Source organism: Pyrus communis, chromosome 3 (assembly GCF_041283825.1).
Source record: "Pyrus communis isolate YQ-2024b chromosome 3, ASM4128382v1, whole genome shotgun sequence".
In the NCBI taxonomy this organism is placed as follows: domain Eukaryota; kingdom Viridiplantae; phylum Streptophyta; class Magnoliopsida; order Rosales; family Rosaceae; genus Pyrus; species Pyrus communis.
Genome location: NC_142567.1, coordinates 3,268,517 through 3,288,060, shown reverse-complemented (window position 1 = coordinate 3,288,060; position 19,544 = coordinate 3,268,517). Strand labels below are relative to the sequence as shown.

At 35.9% G+C, this 19,544-nt stretch overlaps 1 protein-coding gene across 1 annotated transcript; it reads left to right on the top strand.

Annotated features, from left to right (window-relative positions):
* Positions 1–1,829: 1,829 nt before the first annotated feature.
* LOC137715116 (putative LRR receptor-like serine/threonine-protein kinase At1g53430) lies at positions 1,830–18,635 on the top strand. Its single transcript, XM_088690633.1, has 26 exons — positions 1,830–1,944; positions 7,132–7,306; positions 7,457–7,528; positions 7,621–7,689; positions 7,779–7,844; positions 7,936–8,007; positions 8,165–8,236; positions 8,318–8,389; positions 9,462–9,533; positions 9,627–9,698; positions 9,793–9,864; positions 10,090–10,161; positions 10,275–10,340; positions 10,499–10,558; positions 10,668–10,703; positions 10,797–10,840; positions 14,232–14,590; positions 14,909–15,107; positions 15,201–15,380; positions 15,708–15,826; positions 15,939–16,149; positions 16,258–16,495; positions 16,605–16,755; positions 16,903–17,463; positions 17,502–18,058; positions 18,159–18,635. The coding sequence occupies exons 1-24, from the start codon at positions 1,830–1,832 to the stop codon at positions 17,293–17,295; spliced, it is 3,057 nt and encodes a 1,018-aa protein (XP_088546759.1). The 3' UTR covers positions 17,296–17,463; positions 17,502–18,058; positions 18,159–18,635.
* The last annotated feature ends 909 nt before the right edge of the window (positions 18,636–19,544 follow it).

The window sequence follows — 19,544 nt, the reverse complement described above, 5'->3', positions numbered from 1 at the left end:
AGGTAAGTATAAAAATTAATTACTAAATATATAATATGAGAAATTAACTTTAAAAAAAAAAAAAATCAGAAATCCCAGAAGTTTTTTTTATCGAAATAAGTTTGGAAAGCTCCGAAAACTTCAGATCAGAAATTCCAAATTTTTGGAATCTATAAAGCATCCCATTTCCGTTTCAATTTTTCTGAAAATATTTGATTTTAGAGTTTTACTGGCAGAATAAAAAAATTTACTAGCAGAATCAGAAATAACATTCCAATTTGCACCCCTAATCCAATTTGCACCCCTAATGTAAACACATAAATACACTAGGGACGAGGTTAGAATTTAAAAATGGGGCTTGCTGAATTTTTTTTATTTTTTATTTCTAAAAAGGGGGACAATTGATGGCAAACTATGGTTATCCACCCCTTTCGGCCCGGAGAGGTTATGGTGAATTTCATCTTACCCGTGGTAGCAGTCAAACAAACACACCAACTCAGAACATCGAACCCAGGACCTCTCACATTTGTTTGTTTAATAATAGTTAAACATAATGGTCACGGTACCCCTTTTGTATTTTTTTTCCTTGATAAATGGGTGACTTTCTACGTGGTAATTCTATGTGTATTACACACAACTTTTATTATACTTCAATTTTTCATATGAATAATGAGTTAAATTACACGTTCCCTTGAAACTCCAACGTACTTGTTCTGTATTATGAATGTAAGTAAACCATATAGCAAGTATTATAATATAAGTTACAGCTCTTTTTATCGATGAACTCTAGTAACATCATCCATTGTTTTTTCATAAATTAGAACTCTTTTTATCGATGAGGTATTTTTTATGTTTATATAAAACACAAAATGGTACACATCATGGATATTTTAACAAAAATACCAATAATTTTGTGGATATTTTAACAAAAATACCGATAATTTTGTGGATGCTTTAAACACGGATCATGACAATAATTAGTTATCCAAATGCACCTCATTGTATGTTTGTATAACTTTATACCTTTATTTAATTCAAAAAACTTATGGTTTGTATTCTATTTTAATGTGTATTCGTCTTGCTCGAAAATAAACTAACTGGATAAATTTTGCTTATAAAAGTTTACACATCTTCATTCTCAAGAGACAATATAGCATTATTACTCACACAGACGCTTAAGAAAAAGTTATTAGACGTTTTAGCTAGCCCACCCACAATATTACTTTTGGTACGCACGTTTTTGATACACTAAAAAATTTCTCTTATTGTCCTAGCTTTTAGTCCCCTTTAAATGATCCAATGACGAAGTTACTTTGAACTAGTAACTAGTTCAGCTAAGCTTTCATCTCCAAATAATCAAATGAACGAAAAATTGTAATGGTTAAAACAGTTGCAGTGTTCCGTACTCCGTGATAGAATAGAAAATTCCTCCTTTACATGGATCAATGAAGAAGTTAGTTTCATCTTGCTTTCGTCTCCAAGTAATTAATCAAATGATGTTAGTAACGCAGTTCACAACTAGCTAGGTTTAGGTTTGAGAGTTATATGTGGGAATGGGATGCCGAAACCGGAAACGGAAATAATACAAGCAATATGCCAAACCTGTAATTTTACTCACTCCCTATCGGCAGCCCTCTCTCTCCCCCCTCTGTCTTTCGCTCTTTCTTTCTTACATCTTATATGAATTAGGAAAACACTCGCCTCTGTGCCCCTTTCCCTCTCCTTTTGTTGTCTCTTTTTTATTTTTTTATTTTTTTATTTTTTTTTAACGTAAGACTAAGATCACCAAGCTTAGAATTTGGTTTTCTTCTAAGCATCTGGAAAAGCAGTTTTTGATGTCGCGGAGGAAAATGGGATTCGAGTTTTGGAGCTCTGAGATTGTTTTCGTTCTTCTGCTGGGGTTTCTGGCTTTGAATTGCTTCACTTGGTTCGAATCGAATGCTCAAATTTTGCCTCTAGAAGAAGGTCAGACAGTAGTCTATATTTGCTTCAAATTTTTGGATTTAACTGCATTTGGGTTTAGCATTTTTTAGGACATTGCATTTGGTTTTTTTTTTTTATTGACTTTAAGAAAATTAGAAGTTTCTTCTTGTTTCTGGATTAGAAATTACAAACATGTTTTAGCTAGCTAGGGCTAAGAAGAACAATTTCAACAGTAATCCTTTAAGAATATCCTCAATTTTTTTGTTTTAGGATCCTCATATCCGGATGAAAGTTTGAGTTTCGGATCCTCATTTTCTCCGTCCCTCAGATTCTTCACTTTTTCCGTCCCTCATCACTCACCCTTCCGTCTGATTCTCCGTCTTCTGATTCTTTATCCTCCGAGTTCTTTCCGACTGTATGCTCCAAGAATGTCGAGGAAGAAGCTGCTCATTCCTCTCTCCGCCATTCTCCAGCGATCTCTAATTAACTCCGATAACCCCTCTTTTCTCCTCCAATTCCTCAAGACGTTTAGAATCCCCTGTTTCTGTTGTGTTCGTCTTGTCCGCCCATTATTAACAATTATGTTTTATTCCCTTCATGATTTCTGTGTTGTTTGGTTGCTGAGAAAATGAGAGAAAGGTAGAAAAAGAAAGTGAAAATTTTGATGCGATGGGAAGAATCTCGATGGGGATCCTAAGGGTTTGTTTTATGCGACGGGAAGAAGAGAAAAGGAGTGATCAGATGGGGAGAGAGAACGATGGAAAGTTTGGGAGCCAGCGGCTACTTGCGTGGAAGCCAAAACTGGAAAGGTTATGTATGGGAATGGATGCTAACACTGGAAAAGGAAAATAATACAAGTCAAAAGTAAACTAGATTAGTGTATTAAATATCTCACCCATTCGACCAAAACAAGGGAAATACAAAAGTTGATTAAAACATATATAATATGAGGCATTAACTTTAAAAATTTGGAAATCTCAGAAGTATTTTTTATCGGAATAAATTTGGAAAACTTCAAAAATTTTGCCTTGGAAATTTCAAAATTTTGGAATTTCTAAATATATTCTTATTTTCGTTTCGCTTTTTCAGAAAATATTTGGATTTAGAATTTTTAGGTTTGAATTCGGAAATTTTACTGGTGGAATTAGAATAAGTTCAGAACACTCCAAAAACTTCGCCTTGGAATTTCCAAAATTTTGAAATCTTTAGATGCATTCCTATTTCCGTTTAAATTTTTAGAAAAATATTTAGATCTAGAATTTTTAGGTTTGGATTCAGAAATTTTACTAGCAGAATTGGGATAAGTTCGGAACACTCGATAAAACTTTGCCTTGGAAATTCCAAAATTTTGGATCTCTAAATGCATTCCTCTTTTTGTTTCAAATTTTTAGAAAATATTCAGATTCAGAATTTTTAGGTTTCAGATTCAAAATTTTTATTGGTGGAATCAGAATAAGTTCGGAACACCCCAAAATCTTCGCCTTGGAAATTCTAAATTTTTGGAATCTTTAATGCATTCTTATTTCCATTTCAAAATTTCAGAAAATATTCGGATTCATAATTTTTATTTACAAAATCGTAATAAGTTTGGAACACTCCTAAAACTTCACCTTTGAGATTCCAAATTTTTTGAACCTCTTAATGCATTCCTATTTCCGTTCCAATTTTTTAGAAAATATTTGGATTCAAAATTTTTAGGTTCGGGTTTGGAAATTTTTCTGGTGGAATCAAAATAAGTTCGAAACACTCCAAAATCTTCGCCTCGGAAGTTCCACATTTTTGGAATCTCTAAATGCACTCCTACTTCCTTTTCAAATTTTCAAAAAATATTCGAATTCAAAATTTTTAGGTTCGGATTCAGAAATTTTACTAGTAGAATCGAAATAAGTTCGGAAAACTCCAAAAACTTCGTCTTTGAAATTCCAAATTTTTGGAATCTCTAAACGCATTCCTATTTCCGTTTCAATTTTTAAGAAAATATTTGAATTTAGAATTTTTAGGTTCTAATTCAGAATTTTTACTAATGGAATTGGAATAAGTTCAAACACTCCAAAATCTTCGCCTTGGAAATTCTAAATTTTTGGAATCTCTAAATGCACTCCTATTTCTGTTTCAATTTTCAGAAAATATTAGGATTCAGAATTTTTAGGTTCAAATTTAGAAATTTTATTGGCAAAATCGAAATAAGTTCAGAACATTGAAAATTCCAAATTTTTAGAATCTCTAAATGGATTCCTATTCCCGTTTCAATTTTTTAGAAAATATTCGAATTCAGAATTTTTAGGTTCGGATTCGGAAATTTTATTGGTGTAATCGGAATAAGTTCATAACACTCCAAAAACTTTGCCCTGGAAATTCTTTGGGAATCTCTGAATGCATTCCTATTTCCGTTTTAATTTTTCAGAAAAATATTCGAATTCAAAATTTTTGGATTACGATTCAGAAATTTTATTGGCGGAATCAGAAATAACATTCCAACTTGCACCCCTAAATAAACACATAAATACAATAGGGGCGAAATTAGAACTTAAAAATGGGGTTGGATTGAATTTTAATCTGATAATAATTAACATGAAGGCCACTTTACCCCTTTGTAATTTTCCACATCATTCATGAATGACTTTCTACAACTAATTCTATGTGTATTATACACTTTAATATTTTTTTAATATATAAAATTTTCCGTATGAATAATGTGATAAATTACACTTTTTTTTTTTTTTTTTTTTTTAACTCCAACGTACTTATTCTGTATTATGAATGTAGGTCACATTTTATACACATTTCACAAAGAATACACATAAAATGTTACATTTTTTTAAAGAAAAAGAATATAATAAACAAGTATTAAATGTTTTTAAAGAATGAGCCGAATAATCTAGTTAAAATTTTCAACTTTTATTGGGATTTAAATATTTTTTTTGTTAAAATGTTAATAACAATAAATTATGATATTTTACATAAATTTTATTTTACCGAAAACATAATCTAGTTAAAATTTATTTTTTTAATAATTTTGGACTAAAATTTTAACTCAAACTATTGACTGAGAAAAATACTATTTTTCACTTAAAACCTAAATTTGAAGACACGTTTGAATGAGAGAGTGCAGACTGGAGATGAGAGGAGTTGACAACACTCATTCCTTCCTCAGACTGAGAGAAAAGACACATCAAAGGCAAAACCATTTTAAGTTCATAAAACAAAAATAAACTTGTGAACTTTCTGAGCCTCTTCCCAAAGGCAGAAGAAGTCACTTTCTGATACTAAAATTGGAGTAAGAGTAGCTAGCTTCAGATTTCTGCCCCAATACCAGAAAGGGAAACTTAATTTAATTAACTAGCTGTGCCTCTCTCTCTCTCTCTCTCTCTCTCTCTCTCCTCCCTCTTTCTCTCTCATGAGGAGTAAGTAAAATTACAGAGCCAAAAAGTTTTTGCAATTTTGATTGACATTGTTTGAAGCTTTCTTTTCAGAACCAAAAATCACATTCAGACAAAACTCTTTCTTACAAAGTTACCAACACATTCTCTGTTTTTGTTTTTGCGTCGTGATCACGACAATGTCGAGTTCCGTGATTTTTGTTGGTCTCCTGATCGGGTTTCTGGCTTTGAGTTGTGCTCAGCTTCTGCCTCTGGAAGAAGGTCAGCACAAAATAAAACCATCATTTTCCTTCTCGCTTTAAATTTCTCAACTTTTACTGCAAATATGGATGTTCTTGAATAATTTTGGTTTTGTGAAGATTTTTGTTGCTTTGTGAGGAGGGTTGCAGTTGGTTTTGTGTTGTGAGAAAAGCTTCTGCTCTGTTTGGTTCCTGGGAAAATTCTTCTCGGAAAGCAAAGAAATATGGAATTTTCCTCATTGTTTGTTTTTGGACTTGTTACTCCGCATCTGTGTCTTCTCTATTTCAGTTTCTATTTTTAGAAATTTCAAACCCTAGGAGATAGCCATCAGGCATTGCTAAGTTAAAGCATGAAGCTCTCAAATCTTCTTCTGAACCCACGAAAATGGAGGTTCTGTCCTGATATGATTTCATTGAAAAATCATACCATGTAAACATGGACTGGACATTTTGTTTGACACTAATTAGGGTTTTGGGGCGTTGGGTTTATGGTTTAGGTCTCTCGCCGGCATCTCATTCGCCTAAGGCCGGCGACTTCCCACCGATCAGAATATTTCCGACACACGCACGACATGAGTAGACTAAAACTCCGACCTACCGATTTGGACCCAGATGAAAATGTCAGAGAAACTTTGGGCTTGCACTCTAACGGTCGAGATTAAATCCTCTCTTCAGCCCATCCATCAGTTAATCCATATATTCAACGGGGTGGGCTAGCTAACTTTCTATTTTCCTTTTTTTGCTAGTCCATGGAAATTGGAATTGGGCACAGAACCACTTCTTTTTAAACAAAGAATATTTACTTTAAATTATCCAAAATAATTGGGTGATTTGAAGTTTTGAACTTGGTGAAAAGAGGGAGAATACATTTGCTCTAGTCGATATGGCTACCATTGTTTCCTCAACTAAATTTGTGATAATGAAACAACAAATATAAAACAACGCCTAAGCATTCCGCGTCAAAATTTATGGCACAGGATGGTGACGGCATAACATAAGAAAATAACAGATCAATTGGAGGGAGTTTGGTTGTTTCTTTAGAGATGCTCTTATAATTTTATACTCTAATATTTCATTCTTCTCTACATCACTATCATTTCCTTTTGTTTTTACATTTTTTCATGATTTTTTTTTATAAAAAAAAAAAAAATACAAGCAAAAAGAGAATTTGGGAAATTGCTACTGATTAGTATAAAAGTTTCAAATTTTCCACAATCTTTTCCATCGTTGTATTTCTTTAAATGCAGAGGAATTGGGTTTTAACAACTTCTTTACCCTGATTTACTAAACCAATAGACATAATGGTTCTTAAACAATTTATACCAGTGCAACTTGTATAGTTTGGCAGTAAAGGATTCATCTGTTTGATTTGTAGTATATGTTGATTGCCTCACAAGGCACCAATAATTGCATAATATGGTAATTACTTATTACATCATTAATTGGTTTAAACATATACTTTTATGTTTTTCTGAGCAACGGAGTTGTAACAGGTGAAGGATTTTAGCATTGTTTTTATTCAGTTAGGCCTTTATAGGGTGAACATGTATGATTGACCATGCCTTTTTCATTGCATGCGATTTTGACCAAGAGCTGTTTTTGTTTAACAGTGAAAACTTTGGAAACAATTTCTAGAAAATTACAAAACCCTCACTGGAAGAATATCAGCCAAAGTTCTTGCCAAGATGGTGGAGCAGGCTTCTTCAAATACTTTGCTGATCAAATTTTCAGCAATGTGACTTGCAACTGTTCCTTTCCAAACAATACTTGCCATGTCACAATCATGTAAGGCTTTATTAGCTTAAAGTTTTATTGTTTTAAGTACAACTGATTAATAAGCCTTAACTTGACTTTATTGGTCTAAAGTTCTATTGTTCTGTGAATTCTATCATTCCCTTATAATGATTAGTTTTGCTTTAAATGTTGGTTTTACAGTGAGATGAAGGGTTTAAATTTAACTGGAGTTATACCTGAGGAACTCGGAAATCTTACACAGTTGGAAAAAATGTAAGTGATTACGTTGTTAGTTTAAATTTGTTATACACATTAACTGCATTACGGATTATGGATATGAATTTCTAAGGCTTCACATTAAACAGTGATTTCACTCGCAACTACATTAGTGGATCAATCCCTGCCAGCCTTTCCCGCTCCCCCATCCATTTTCTGTAAGTGATTTCTTAAGGACCTTAAATAATGGCCGCACAGATGCATTTATTATTTGGCATGGCATGTAACTGTTGTTAGTGTGTTGTAGGTATCTTTTGGGGAATCGACTTAGTGGTTTAATTCCTACTGACGGCTTTACTTTCCTTAGAGAGCTGTAAGTTTTGTAATTATTTTATTTATTGATTTATATTTAAAAAAAATGGAATATGCATAACCTTGATTGACAAATTACATTTTTTTTCCAGGGAGTTGGAAGACAATCAGTTTGAAGGCCCTCTTCCACAAAACCTCGGGAGGTTGACTCAATTGGAAAGAATGTAAGTTTGCATTCTCATTTCTTCTTTTGGCCAAACATTTTCAAAAATGCAAATTTCGTGAAATTTTTGCTATTTTGTATGACTTCTCTTGTATGGTACCGTAAATGTTTCACAAATTCACTGGATTATCTTATGACTCTTTTGTATGTTTCAACAGCGTTCTTTCTGGAAACAATTTTACTGGTACGATACCAGAGTCGTACAGAAATCTGAAGAATTTAATTGTTTTGTAAGTTATGCAAAATGGTTTGATTATACGAATGTGCATAATTTTTACACAGAATTTCACATCTTCTTTTAATGCTTTCAGTAGGATAGGTGGGAGCCAATTATCAAGGAAGATACCTGAATTTATTGGAAACTGGAGCGAACTTCGAATACTGTGAGTGTTGCTCTTCATTATAGTCATCTTCCATTTTTACTCTTTAAACTTGAAAAACTCTGGAGTGTAGCTCTTCATTATAGTCATCTCCCATGTTTACTCTTTATTTTCCGTCTTTTCCCGTGACTGTTTCTTTTAGGATCCTCCTTAAATATATTGTACTGAATTAACTTAAAACCAATGTCATTGTATAAATACATCTACTTTAGAAATAAATTCACCTTCACATGACGTTCCAATCAGATATGTGTATACAATGACTTTGTTTTCATTGAGAAGATCGTGAGTGTCGTTACAGGGATCATGTAGGGGTTAGGCTACCGCTAATCGGGTACTAAGAGGCTTCTCAGTTACTTTCTAGTCTTATAGAGTCCAGATCTTCTCCGTGCCTCACATCATTGCTTGACACGTGCCCCAAAGTAAACTACATCTAACTCTGTTAAATAATATTGATATTAAATAAGAATCTCAATCTTCTCTGCCTCTGAGTTAATTTAGTACAAAAATTAAAAAAAATAAAGGGTCATCTTCTCCACCTTCTCTGCCCTTGTTTTTATCTTCATGCCAGAAAAAATGGAAGTCGGAATCAACGCAGGAGGGGCTTGGGTGCATATATAATGTGTGTATATATATTAATATCTGTCGTTGGACTAATGAAGGGGAGGGAGGCGGCGGGAGATGGGAAGGATTGGGTTCGGCGGGGTTTGCCTCGATTGGAGAGGGAGGCTGAAGTTGTTTTGGGGTTGAGTGGTTGTCGGAGGCATGGCTACCGGCTTCTTCCTTCTCTGAAGTTTTTTATCCTAATTTAAATAATATTATGTAACAGAGTTGGATGCAGTTAACTTTGGTGACATGCACAGAGAGGCCATAGAGAGTTTTGGGTGCAGAAAATCTGGACTCAGTCTTATAAGGGCATTGAGCCATGAGGGAGAGGATATCGGTTAAATGAATTGAATATCTTTGTTCGTGTTCCCTTTCTCTGCATTTTATTTTTGTTCCTGCATTTCCTTCCTTTCAATAGTCTTGTATCCTATCAGTTTTTGGGTGACGAGTTAGATTAAATCTACTGCAGTGATTTGCAAGGTGCATCCTTGGAAGGTCCTATTCCTTACACCATATCTTCCTTGAAATATGTAAAGGAATTGTAAGACCACTTTCTTCTATCTTGTAATTATTCAATATTCCAAATCTTGAACTATAAAACAAATAATTATTTCTGATGTGTCTTTTGTATCAGGATGATATCAGATTTGCACGGACCAAGTATGCCTTTTCCTACTCTGAGATATATGAAAGACATACAGATATTGTGAGTTTCATATTACAATAGCCTATTGAAATTGTACTTCAGTGTAATCCCTAATGCAATCATTTTCTAATTTTTGCGCATTCCTATGATCCAGGATTCTGAGAAATTGCTCTATTAGTGGTACAATCCCTAATTACCTTGGCGAGCTGACAAATCTTGTAACATTGTGAGTGCTTTTATAATCAATATAGTTGTATAGATCTACACATTTACTATTGCCAAACTAAATAAGAATTTGAGACTTAAGCTTTAACAAGTTGAAAAACAACACCAGTACGGCTTTTAGAGGGCTCTCTCCTCTTTTCTATTACTTGTGGATTCAATAAATCTTCAAAAATTCAAAACAAAGATCTGACGTATGTTGTATGATGTCTTTTTTCTCTCTATGTAGAGACTTAAGCTTTAACAAGTTGACTGGAGAAATTCCACAAACGATTGAGCGTGCTAGCCATATATCTTTCATGTAAGTCGGTCAAATGACGCATTCATTTATTGGTGCAAACAATACATATTTTCAATATTTCTCAAGTCAACTATATTTACATTTTCATTGACCGTTAATTTTTACGTGTGCAGTTCTTTGAGCAACAACATGCTGACCGGGGAAGTACCAATTTGGATATTGCAGAGCAAACGTGACCGGTCAGTCTATAGTGTAATACTAATATGTGAAGTTTTAATTTATTTGTGTTTGTATCTTTAAAGAAAAATGCTGGCCAACTTCGATTTCAATTTCATTTTTTTGTTTCTCCATATTTGAATTTAGATATGTCATTAATGCCACACAAAATATGTTGCAGGGATTTGTCATACAACAATTTTACGGGATCACCTTCCGTCAGTTGTCAACACTCGCCTGTGTAAGTCTATCAATATCCAAACCTAATGCTATTGGCTAAATTCGTTATGTACTTATTATATGTTCTTTCTCCGCCGAATATTATTTGCTAATTGTCTTGATTATTACAGGAATTTGGTTTCCAGTCATTCTTTGCCAGAAAACTTGTAAGTTCACAAAAACTTGTGATTTCATGTTTATCAAACATCATAAGATATATGTATGAGTTATGACTAAACCTTAATTCTTTCAATGCGTAGGTGGTGCTTGAAGAAGGGCCTTCCTTGCTCCTCAGAACCGAAATGTGAGTTTAAGTTCATATAATTTTTTCTTTTATCTATCTTAGTAAATTGGTTGGTTGTATAGTCTAGCGGTTTTTTTGGTACTTTTGTTAGATGTTGCATGTTGTTTATCGAATTAATGGTGTTGAGCAAAAATTGTCACGAGAACAAATAATTCACTTGACACAATTTTACCCTCGTTCATTTTTCCGAAGAGGGTGTTATTAATTTGAGTTCAACCCATTCTAGACTACGCGCCTATTAATTACAACCGTTCTTTTGGGAAAAGAATACTCTTTGATTCTAACATGAAAAATATGAATTTTGAGGATTGGTGTTTTGTTTGATTTTGTGATTGCACCTAGGTGGAGCCCTAGATTGCCTACATGCCCTTTTAAGAGATTAAGTCACTCGTAGTTCATGGTTTGGGGATTTTTAGTGAGTAACTGACTCACTAAAAAGGATTTGTGATTTTCAGTGAGTGAATGACCCACTAAAAAGGATTTGGTGTTTGGTTTATTTGGGTGAATTTGGTTGATGGAACCAGGGAGTCGATTGATTTGGTAGTGAATTTGGTTGAGGTGAACCAGGGATTCAATTTAGTATTTTTGTGTTTGCGGTTGAGCCTAGAATATGGTATTAGATTGCTTACGTATCCTTTAATGGAATCAAATCGACGTAGTTCAAGCTATGATTTTGGTATGGCTTTGTGCCGTTTTGGGAATTTGAATGATTTTGTATCCCTTTTGAGATTTGGGACGGCTTTGTGCCGTTTGAATTTTGAAGTGGCTTTGTGCCATTTGAGACTTGCCGTGATGCAACGATTTTGTGGCAAGCTGCTAACTCTTCTTATCGGGCATGTAGTCATGCTTGTCATCTAGTCCTTTTGTTTTGATTAAGAAGAAACTGCACTGGGGCTTGCTAGTAACAATTGACTTTCTTTATGAAGCTTTCTTCCAATTCACTTTGCTATTTTGGAATTTGGGCATTTCCGTGGCGCTTTTCTTTACGCTTTGTTGTTTCTCTTCATGGAGCACAACCACTTTAGGCTTGATGTTAATGCTTCAAAGCTTTTCTTAAATTTGCCTTTCCTTCACTTGAACTTTCCGAAAGCTACTTTTGGTGGTTTTGGATTCATGGAACATGCCATTTTGACGTGCTCTGTACTTTGGCTCAAATACTTCTCACTGGGGGCCATGCTCTGTGACACCCATGTGATGAGCAAGACTATTTCTTTCTCTTTTTCTGGAACATTCTTTGAAGAATGGAGCAGCAGCAATGAGCCGAATTCTTTGAGCCGCGTTCAACTTTTGCCAACAAGTTTCTTGCATAGTTGGTGATTTAATGAAGGAGAGGTTTCTGTGGACATGGTCTCCACACTTCTTGTTTTAAACCGTTTGAAACCGGTGCCTTTACCATGATGTTAAGTGCCATCTTATTTGGCTCAATTCTTATTCACAGAGCCAAAAGTGATAAACTCCTACATGAATAAAAAATGGAAAAGCTATTTTTTTTCTCTTTTTATTTATCTCCATGTGGAGCAACATTCCTATTTTATCTGGTGAGTAATTTGTCTGTAGCAGAACTTCATCCTTTCTTTTCTTTGCTGGATGCTTTGTCTTCTATGAATTCAACTAGGAGTTATAATATAACCACCTGAAAGAAAACAGCAACCCCATGGCCAGAATCAGCTGTAAAGGTTTTTGACGTTCTACTTTGACTTTCCTTCTTTTTAGTAACTCATACTTTTATAGCACGGCCACGGATAGCAACTGCACCGTCTTCTTTTCCGCTAGCGACTTAGACAGCAGCCCGCACCATTTTTGGTGCACTGTGCGGGCAGCACGGCCTTCCCTTCCAAAGTGGCAGCAGCTTTTTCTTCGTAGAGCTTCAGTGGCAAGTGAAGTGAGGCGACACAAACAACGGAGATGGGTTGGTTGTTGTCTTTCTTCTCTGCAACCTTATTCCTCCACACTTGAAGCTTATTGCTACTTTCTTTGACGAAAGGTGAATGGCTCGCAAGTGGAAGTTTTCTGTTCCTGTGGTTTGCTTCAAGTCCTTGATTTGCAGATGTTCTACTTTGCTTCTGCTGGACCTTCTTCCTTCATTGAATTTGATGCAGGCTCTCCAAATATCTTCGGTATCTCTTTAATAGGCAGGGACCACTTTTTTGTTCTTCCACGCCGAGCTGCTGCAATCACCGGGAGAGACTGTGACGATCTGATTTTGGAAAGCATCAGTTGAGGGGCTGCTGCAAGTGCGAGGACGGACAGACTCGCATAGCAGGGACAAGTTTCTTTTTTTCTCTTCATCCGCTGCAGGTTCATACATGTTTGTGGGAGTAACGAAACGATGGAAACACCATTTCTGCTCCATTGCCTCGTTGCTTGTAGAGAACTATCTTCTACGACGTCGTGCACAGAATTTTGAGGTTGTTCCTTGGTCGCTTTTTACGGGACAAGGCCTGCACTATTAGGCAACTCAGACAACGACTCAACGATCTTCTTCCCGGTATCCTTTCTATAGGGACCGGGTCTTCAATGGCCTCGTTACGGCTGACAGAACCTTCTAACAGCAATGCCACGGCGGCAAGTGGCATGGACTGCTTCTTTCAAGGACTGCTTCTTTCCTTCTAGGCATGAACGGAGAGCATGGATGGAGGGCGCTGGTTTGGGGAGAGCGAACATGAGTCTTCCACTTTGAATCTTCTTTCTCCAGGCGATGACTGCAGCGTCCGTTTGGGCTTCCGTTTGATGTTGACGATGATGCTGCAAATGTCTCCATCGGTTTATACCTTTGAGTGCTTTGAATGCTTGTTGCTTCCTTTGCCGTGTATTTGTTTCTGTGCTTTTCTCTTGCTTTTGCTGTGTTTCTCTGCTCTTTCTTTGTTTTGTTTTTCTTTTCTCCTCTGCCGTCTGTCTTCTCTGCTGTGTTCTGCCGTCTCTATGTTGTCCTCTTTTTCTGTCTCCCGTTTTCTGTGTCCCTTTGCAGTATTTTGCTCCTCTTCCCATTTGTTCTCTCTATGCCCCTCTTTTTTCTCTTCCTCTTTATCCTGTTTCCTTTGCAGTTTTTTATAGACTGGAATTTGTGGAGGTTGCGGGTGGATAAGTATGGAGAAAGTGGGTAATTTTCCTTCTAACTCCTTTTTGCACGTTGGAGGAAAGTAGGGGAGGAACTGCTGCACTTTCTACATGCTTCAACTGACTGCTTCCCGTCATTTTTAATTAATTAATTAGTAAATTTTCTATTCTTTGTTTTATTGCTTTTCTTGGCATAGTTTTTGGGAAATCTGAGTCAAGGTTCCAATGGGGTCTAACTAACATGCAACAACTTATGATTTTATGGTTGTTATAGGTGTCATACATATGAATTGTGAAGTATAAAATTCTAATACTATTCTTGTTGCAAATGCAGACCATTCTATATTTATCAATTGTGGAGGGAGGAAGACGAAGTTTGATGGTCATACATATGAAGAGGACTTGAGCTCTTTCGGACCATCAGACTTTGTTTCGTCAGCTCAAAAGTGGGGCTACAGCAGTACCGGCGTGGACATGAGCAACCTCGATGCAAATTACATTGCAACATCTTTGAACATTACTGGGCCAGATTTATATCAAACAGCGCGCATTGCCCCTCTTTCACTTAAGTACTATGGCCTTTGCATGCTCAAAGGCAACTACAAAGTACGGCTCTTCTTTTCCGAGATCATGTTTACGGATGACCAAACATTTAGCAGTCTCGGAAAACGCTTGTTTGACATCTCAATTCAAGTGAGTACAAATAAACTTTAATTTATTATTTGTGATTCTTTGCTAGTTTATGTAACTTTTTTTTTTTTTTTTTTTTTTTTCAAAAACTACAGAAAGTTCAATGGGCAATATTTAGTTTGTTTGGCGCATTCCATTATAGATCACACTTTATGCTCTTAACACTGTTCATGATATTTCTTTTGGCATTTACTAGACCACGACACTTGTTTGGAAGATCATATGCCGTTTAGCTGCTTTATGTGGGTGTTATTTTATACGAAGTTCTAAAAGAAATGCAGAAGTATATTAATGCTGTATTGAAATTTTGATCATGTGCAGGGGAATTTGGTTTTGAAAGACTTCAACATTATGGAGGAAGCAAGAGGTGTTGGTAAGGGCATTGTCAGAGAGTTTGACAATGTCACTGTTATTGGTAGCACACTAGAGATCCACCTATATTGGGCAGGAAAAGGGACGACTGCCATTCCTTATACAGGTGTCTACGGGCCTCTTATATCAGCCATTAGTGTGATGCCAAGTAAGTTTTACGTATGTTGTAGAATATTTGCAAGTACTTTCTCATCTATTAGATTAACATTTATTCTAATAAAATTATGCTTTATTTTGGCAGACTTTGAACCTCCAAAAAAAAATGTAAGCTACGTAGAGCGTGTTAGGAGTCATGTGCCTATAGGCACAATGGTAGGAATTGGATGTGCAATAGCAGTCGTCATCATCGCTATCGTATTACTAGCGCTCGTTATTCTTTGGAAGAGAGGCCTCCTACGACGACAAAAAACATTGGAGGATGGTATTTTCTGTTTCTCCGTTATATTGCCTTTTGTTTTCATTGTTCCATTTCTAAGAACATTTATCCTATTTTGTGGCTTCTCATGCATATTTAAGTGCACACTCCGAGATAATAATTGTCTCGATATTGAACTTTTCGACAGCTTGATACTCTTAGAGTACATTATATTTTTTAAACTCACGATGCAAAGTATGCATGCCTATAGTTCCAGGTAGTTGTTAAGGTCTAGGCCTTCAAACAATAGTGGGATTTAAGATAAAACAATGAAATTGTACTTAAGTTTGTCTTAGACACAACAATTTCTTATGAGTTTTACTTTTCACGCAGATTTGAAAGGTGTGGAACTACAAACTCGCAAATTTACCTTTACGCAACTCAAAGATGCCACAACCAACTTTGACCAAGCCAATAAGATTGGTGAAGGTGGTTTTGGTACTGTTTATAAGGTAATCTTTGAAACAAATAATTTATTTTCCAATTTGATTAATAATTGCCATCCTAATTATGATTAATTTCTCGCGTGAAGAGATTTGTATTAACTATCTTAGTCAAATATAGGGCATTCTTGTAGATGGAACCCTGATTGCTGTTAAGCAGCTTTCTTCCAAGTCAAAGCAAGGAAATCGAGAATTTGTGAATGAAATAGGCATGATTTCCGCTTTGCAACATCCTCACCTTGTAAACCTATACGGATGTTGTATTGATGGAAATCAACTATACCTTGTCTACGAGTACATGGAAAACAATAGCGTTTCTCATGCTTTGTTTGGTAAGTATCACTTTTGTACACCTATATTTCCTTTGGTCCATGCACATGGTATAAAAGATTGTATGCACAAAATTATGACTAATTTTTTATTAACTTGACAAAATGAAGGGGCAGAAGAAAGTCATTTGAAGTTGGATTGGCCAATGAGGCATAATATATGTGTTGGCATAGCAAAAGGTTTGGCTTACCTTCACGAGGAATCAAGCTTGAAGGTTATCCATAGAGATATCAAGGCCACGAACGTGTTGCTTGATAGACATCTTAACCCGAAGATATCGGACTTTGGGTTGGCCAAACTTGCCGAAGAGGATAAAACGCATATAAGCACCCGTGCGGTTGGAACTTTGTGAGTCCCTTTTTTAAATTCTCTTCTTATATTTCTCCTTCCAATATAGTTATATTACGGCATATGTCTATAACCATTGAATTGATGTCATGATTTCATGATTTTGCAGTGGATACATGGCACCAGAATATGCACTTCGGGGTCATCTCACAGACAAAGCAGATGTCTACAGCTTTGGAATTGTTGTACTGGAGATTATCAGTGGGAAGAAGAACTCAACTCAGCAGACAAATGCAGAAGGATTTTATATTCTTGATTGGGTAACTTTGTAATTGAACTTTAATTTTGATTTTGTTTAAGTTGTTTACTACTATAGAAGGCTTTTTATTATATCTTCTTTGTTGAAAGTTCACATTATTTTTTAAGATACATAAGTTATTTTGCTTTTGTTCTTTTCATGTTTCTAGGCGCATGTTCTCAAATCGGAAGGGAATTTGATGAACTTAGTGGATCCACAGTTGAGCTCAGAATTCAATAATGAAGAGCTAATGGCTACAATCAATGTGGCTCTCCACTGCTGCAATTACACTTCGAAGCTTAGGCCCACTATGTCTGCAGTTGTGAGTATGCTTGAAGGTAAGGCTGCTGTTGAAGAGTTTGTCTTGGACCCCAATCCCTCGACAAGTGATGAGATGGACCCAACAGTGAAGAAACTTTTCCAATTCTGCTTGAGAGGGGGAGCTGGGTCAGTTGAAGGGCCATCAAATGATTCATTTGCAGCTCTTGATGATATCCATCCATTCAATCCTCATTCAGGTCGCCAAGACGATAGAAAAGGCAAAAAATGGCACAGTTTTTAGGGATTTGAAAATTTGAAATCACTACTGTCTTCTCCGGCAACAAATGTCCAACTGCAAGTATATATATTTTCCTGTGTGTGATGTTCACATCCAATTAATTAAATGGTGCAAAATCCCATACAAATTTCTTAGTTCTATGGCACTAAAGATGAAAGCTAAGTTTGACGAGTACTGGAGCAAGTGCAGTTTGGCATTGGCAATGGCAGCGTACTGGAGCAAGTGCAGTTTGGCTTTGGCAATGGCAGCGGTCTTGATTCGCCGATCCAAAATGAAGTTGATGGAGTACTACTGCTCTCAAATATACGGTGGTACTGCTCTGGACAGGATTAAGGAAGTTTCCAAGGGCCTCAAGAACCTTTTTTATGCTTATTCAATTTGCTCAGTAATGGTTGAACAAGGTTCAGCTTTGCGTGGCAGCAGCTTACCCAGTACCAGCACTGATAGTAGGGATCGATTGAAGGGATTTGACAAACCTCTCAGAGCCAAAACATGATATCGGACATGGACAAGTATCTAGAGGAACCAGTCTTTCTGCACTGCTGTGATATTAAAATATTAAATTGGTGGAAGGTCCACACGTCAAGGTACCCTATTTTGTCCATGATGGCAAGTGACTTTCAGGGAACTCCTATGTCAACTGTTGCACCAGAACCAGCATTCAACATTGGTGGTAGAGTGCTTGATGAATGTCAAGGCTCACTGAATCCTGACACTCGAGAGGCTTTGGTGTGCATACAAGATTGGTTGCAGGTGGAATTAAAAGGCATGTGAATTACAGCTTGAGTTTTACATTTGTCTTTAGTTATAATGCATACTTAGCAGTGATCTTATTGCAATAATTACTTATTTCTCTTTTCTATCAGATGCCAATTCATTGTCAAGCCATTCTGCTACACCAATTCCTTCAGCCAGACCAATTCTTGTTGAGTAGAGTTAAATTTCTAATGGTATGAATCTGCTACATTTGCTGCAAGGTTGATGGATCAGCTATTGGCCTATCCTGTGCTGTCTAAATGATGTCGACACACCTAAAGCTGGTCAGGGCAGTGAACATTATCTATATCTCCATGTCAATACATCACATGAGACTCATTAATTGCTGGTAGTTCCTTGTCAAGCTTAGTTGTTGATTTAGGATATCAACTAGATTCCCATACCTGTACGTAAATTAGAGGGACCTCTTTCGTCATTGAAAGGTGTATCTTTGATTTTTGAGCATTCTATTCTTCCTTTGTAAGATGTGGTTCTTTATGGTTTAGATTGAATAGAAGCTGAATTTGACAAAATGTTGGATGCTCAATCAATAATCTATACATTTTTATGTGTGTACAAAGCCTTCATCCAAAGTTCTCAATCAATTTAGTTTTTCGATTCTTACAATATGAACTCCTGATTGTTACACATTTATCTAACTACTACTTCCCTGGAGCAATCCTACAGGAAATTTCCAGGTGCTTATTTAGTCATTGCATATGTGTTTGGGGTGGTTTATTGTTGGCCAAAGAAAGAATATAAATGCAAGTTAAGTTCATATTCCAGTCAATCAATCTAACTGCCTAGACTAATTTTGGATTTTTTTCCCGACAATTTGATGATGCGAACGTGTTTAAATTGTTGAATATAATGTTTTTAAATAGGTTTGGGGGATGGAATTGACCTAGATTGAGAATTGAGGGGTTTAGAAGCTCAAAAGGTGAAAAATAACCATAGAAAAGCTGCAGAAACTTTCCAGATATTTGGTCATTAAAGCATTTTTTGTGACGATTTTCAAACAAATTGTGAGCTCTAAAGCGTCTGTTTCTGGGTAATTTTCTGTCAGTAAAGGTAATTTTTTTGCTTTCTGCAGATTCCTGTTTTTCAATTAATTTAGTAGTTTGCAATCAAATTACCTGATCTTGAAAGCTCATTCATTCATTAATTCTTGATTTCCCAGTTCGATGGAATTCAACGTGTCTAATGCTTGAAACAGCCTAGAGTACAGGGTTGCATTTTCTCTCCTGCAAGAGCATGACCCTTCATACACATCAGCTTTAACTGACACAGAATGGGTACGAGGTTTTTTACTGTTTATCTGAAACTTTTGGAATCACTAATGTTTTTTCTGGCAATAAATGTCCAACTGCAAGCATATATTTTCCTTAGATTGGTCATGTTCACATCCAATTAACTGAATGGTGCAAGAGCCCAGACAAATTTCTTAGTTCTATGGCACAAAAGATGAAAGCTAAGTTTGATAAGTACTCCAGCAT

Coding starts and splice junctions, on each gene's coding strand:
- LOC137715116 (XM_088690633.1), top strand. CDS start 1,830: ATGGGATTCGAGTTTTGGAGCTCTGAGATTGTTTTCGTTCTTCTGCTG. Junction 7,690..7,778: donor CGCTCCCCCATCCATTTTCT/GTAAGTGATTTC, acceptor AGTGTGTTGTAG/GTATCTTTTGGGGAATCGAC. Junction 8,390..9,461: donor TGGAGCGAACTTCGAATACT/GTGAGTGTTGCT, acceptor AATCTACTGCAG/TGATTTGCAAGGTGCATCCT.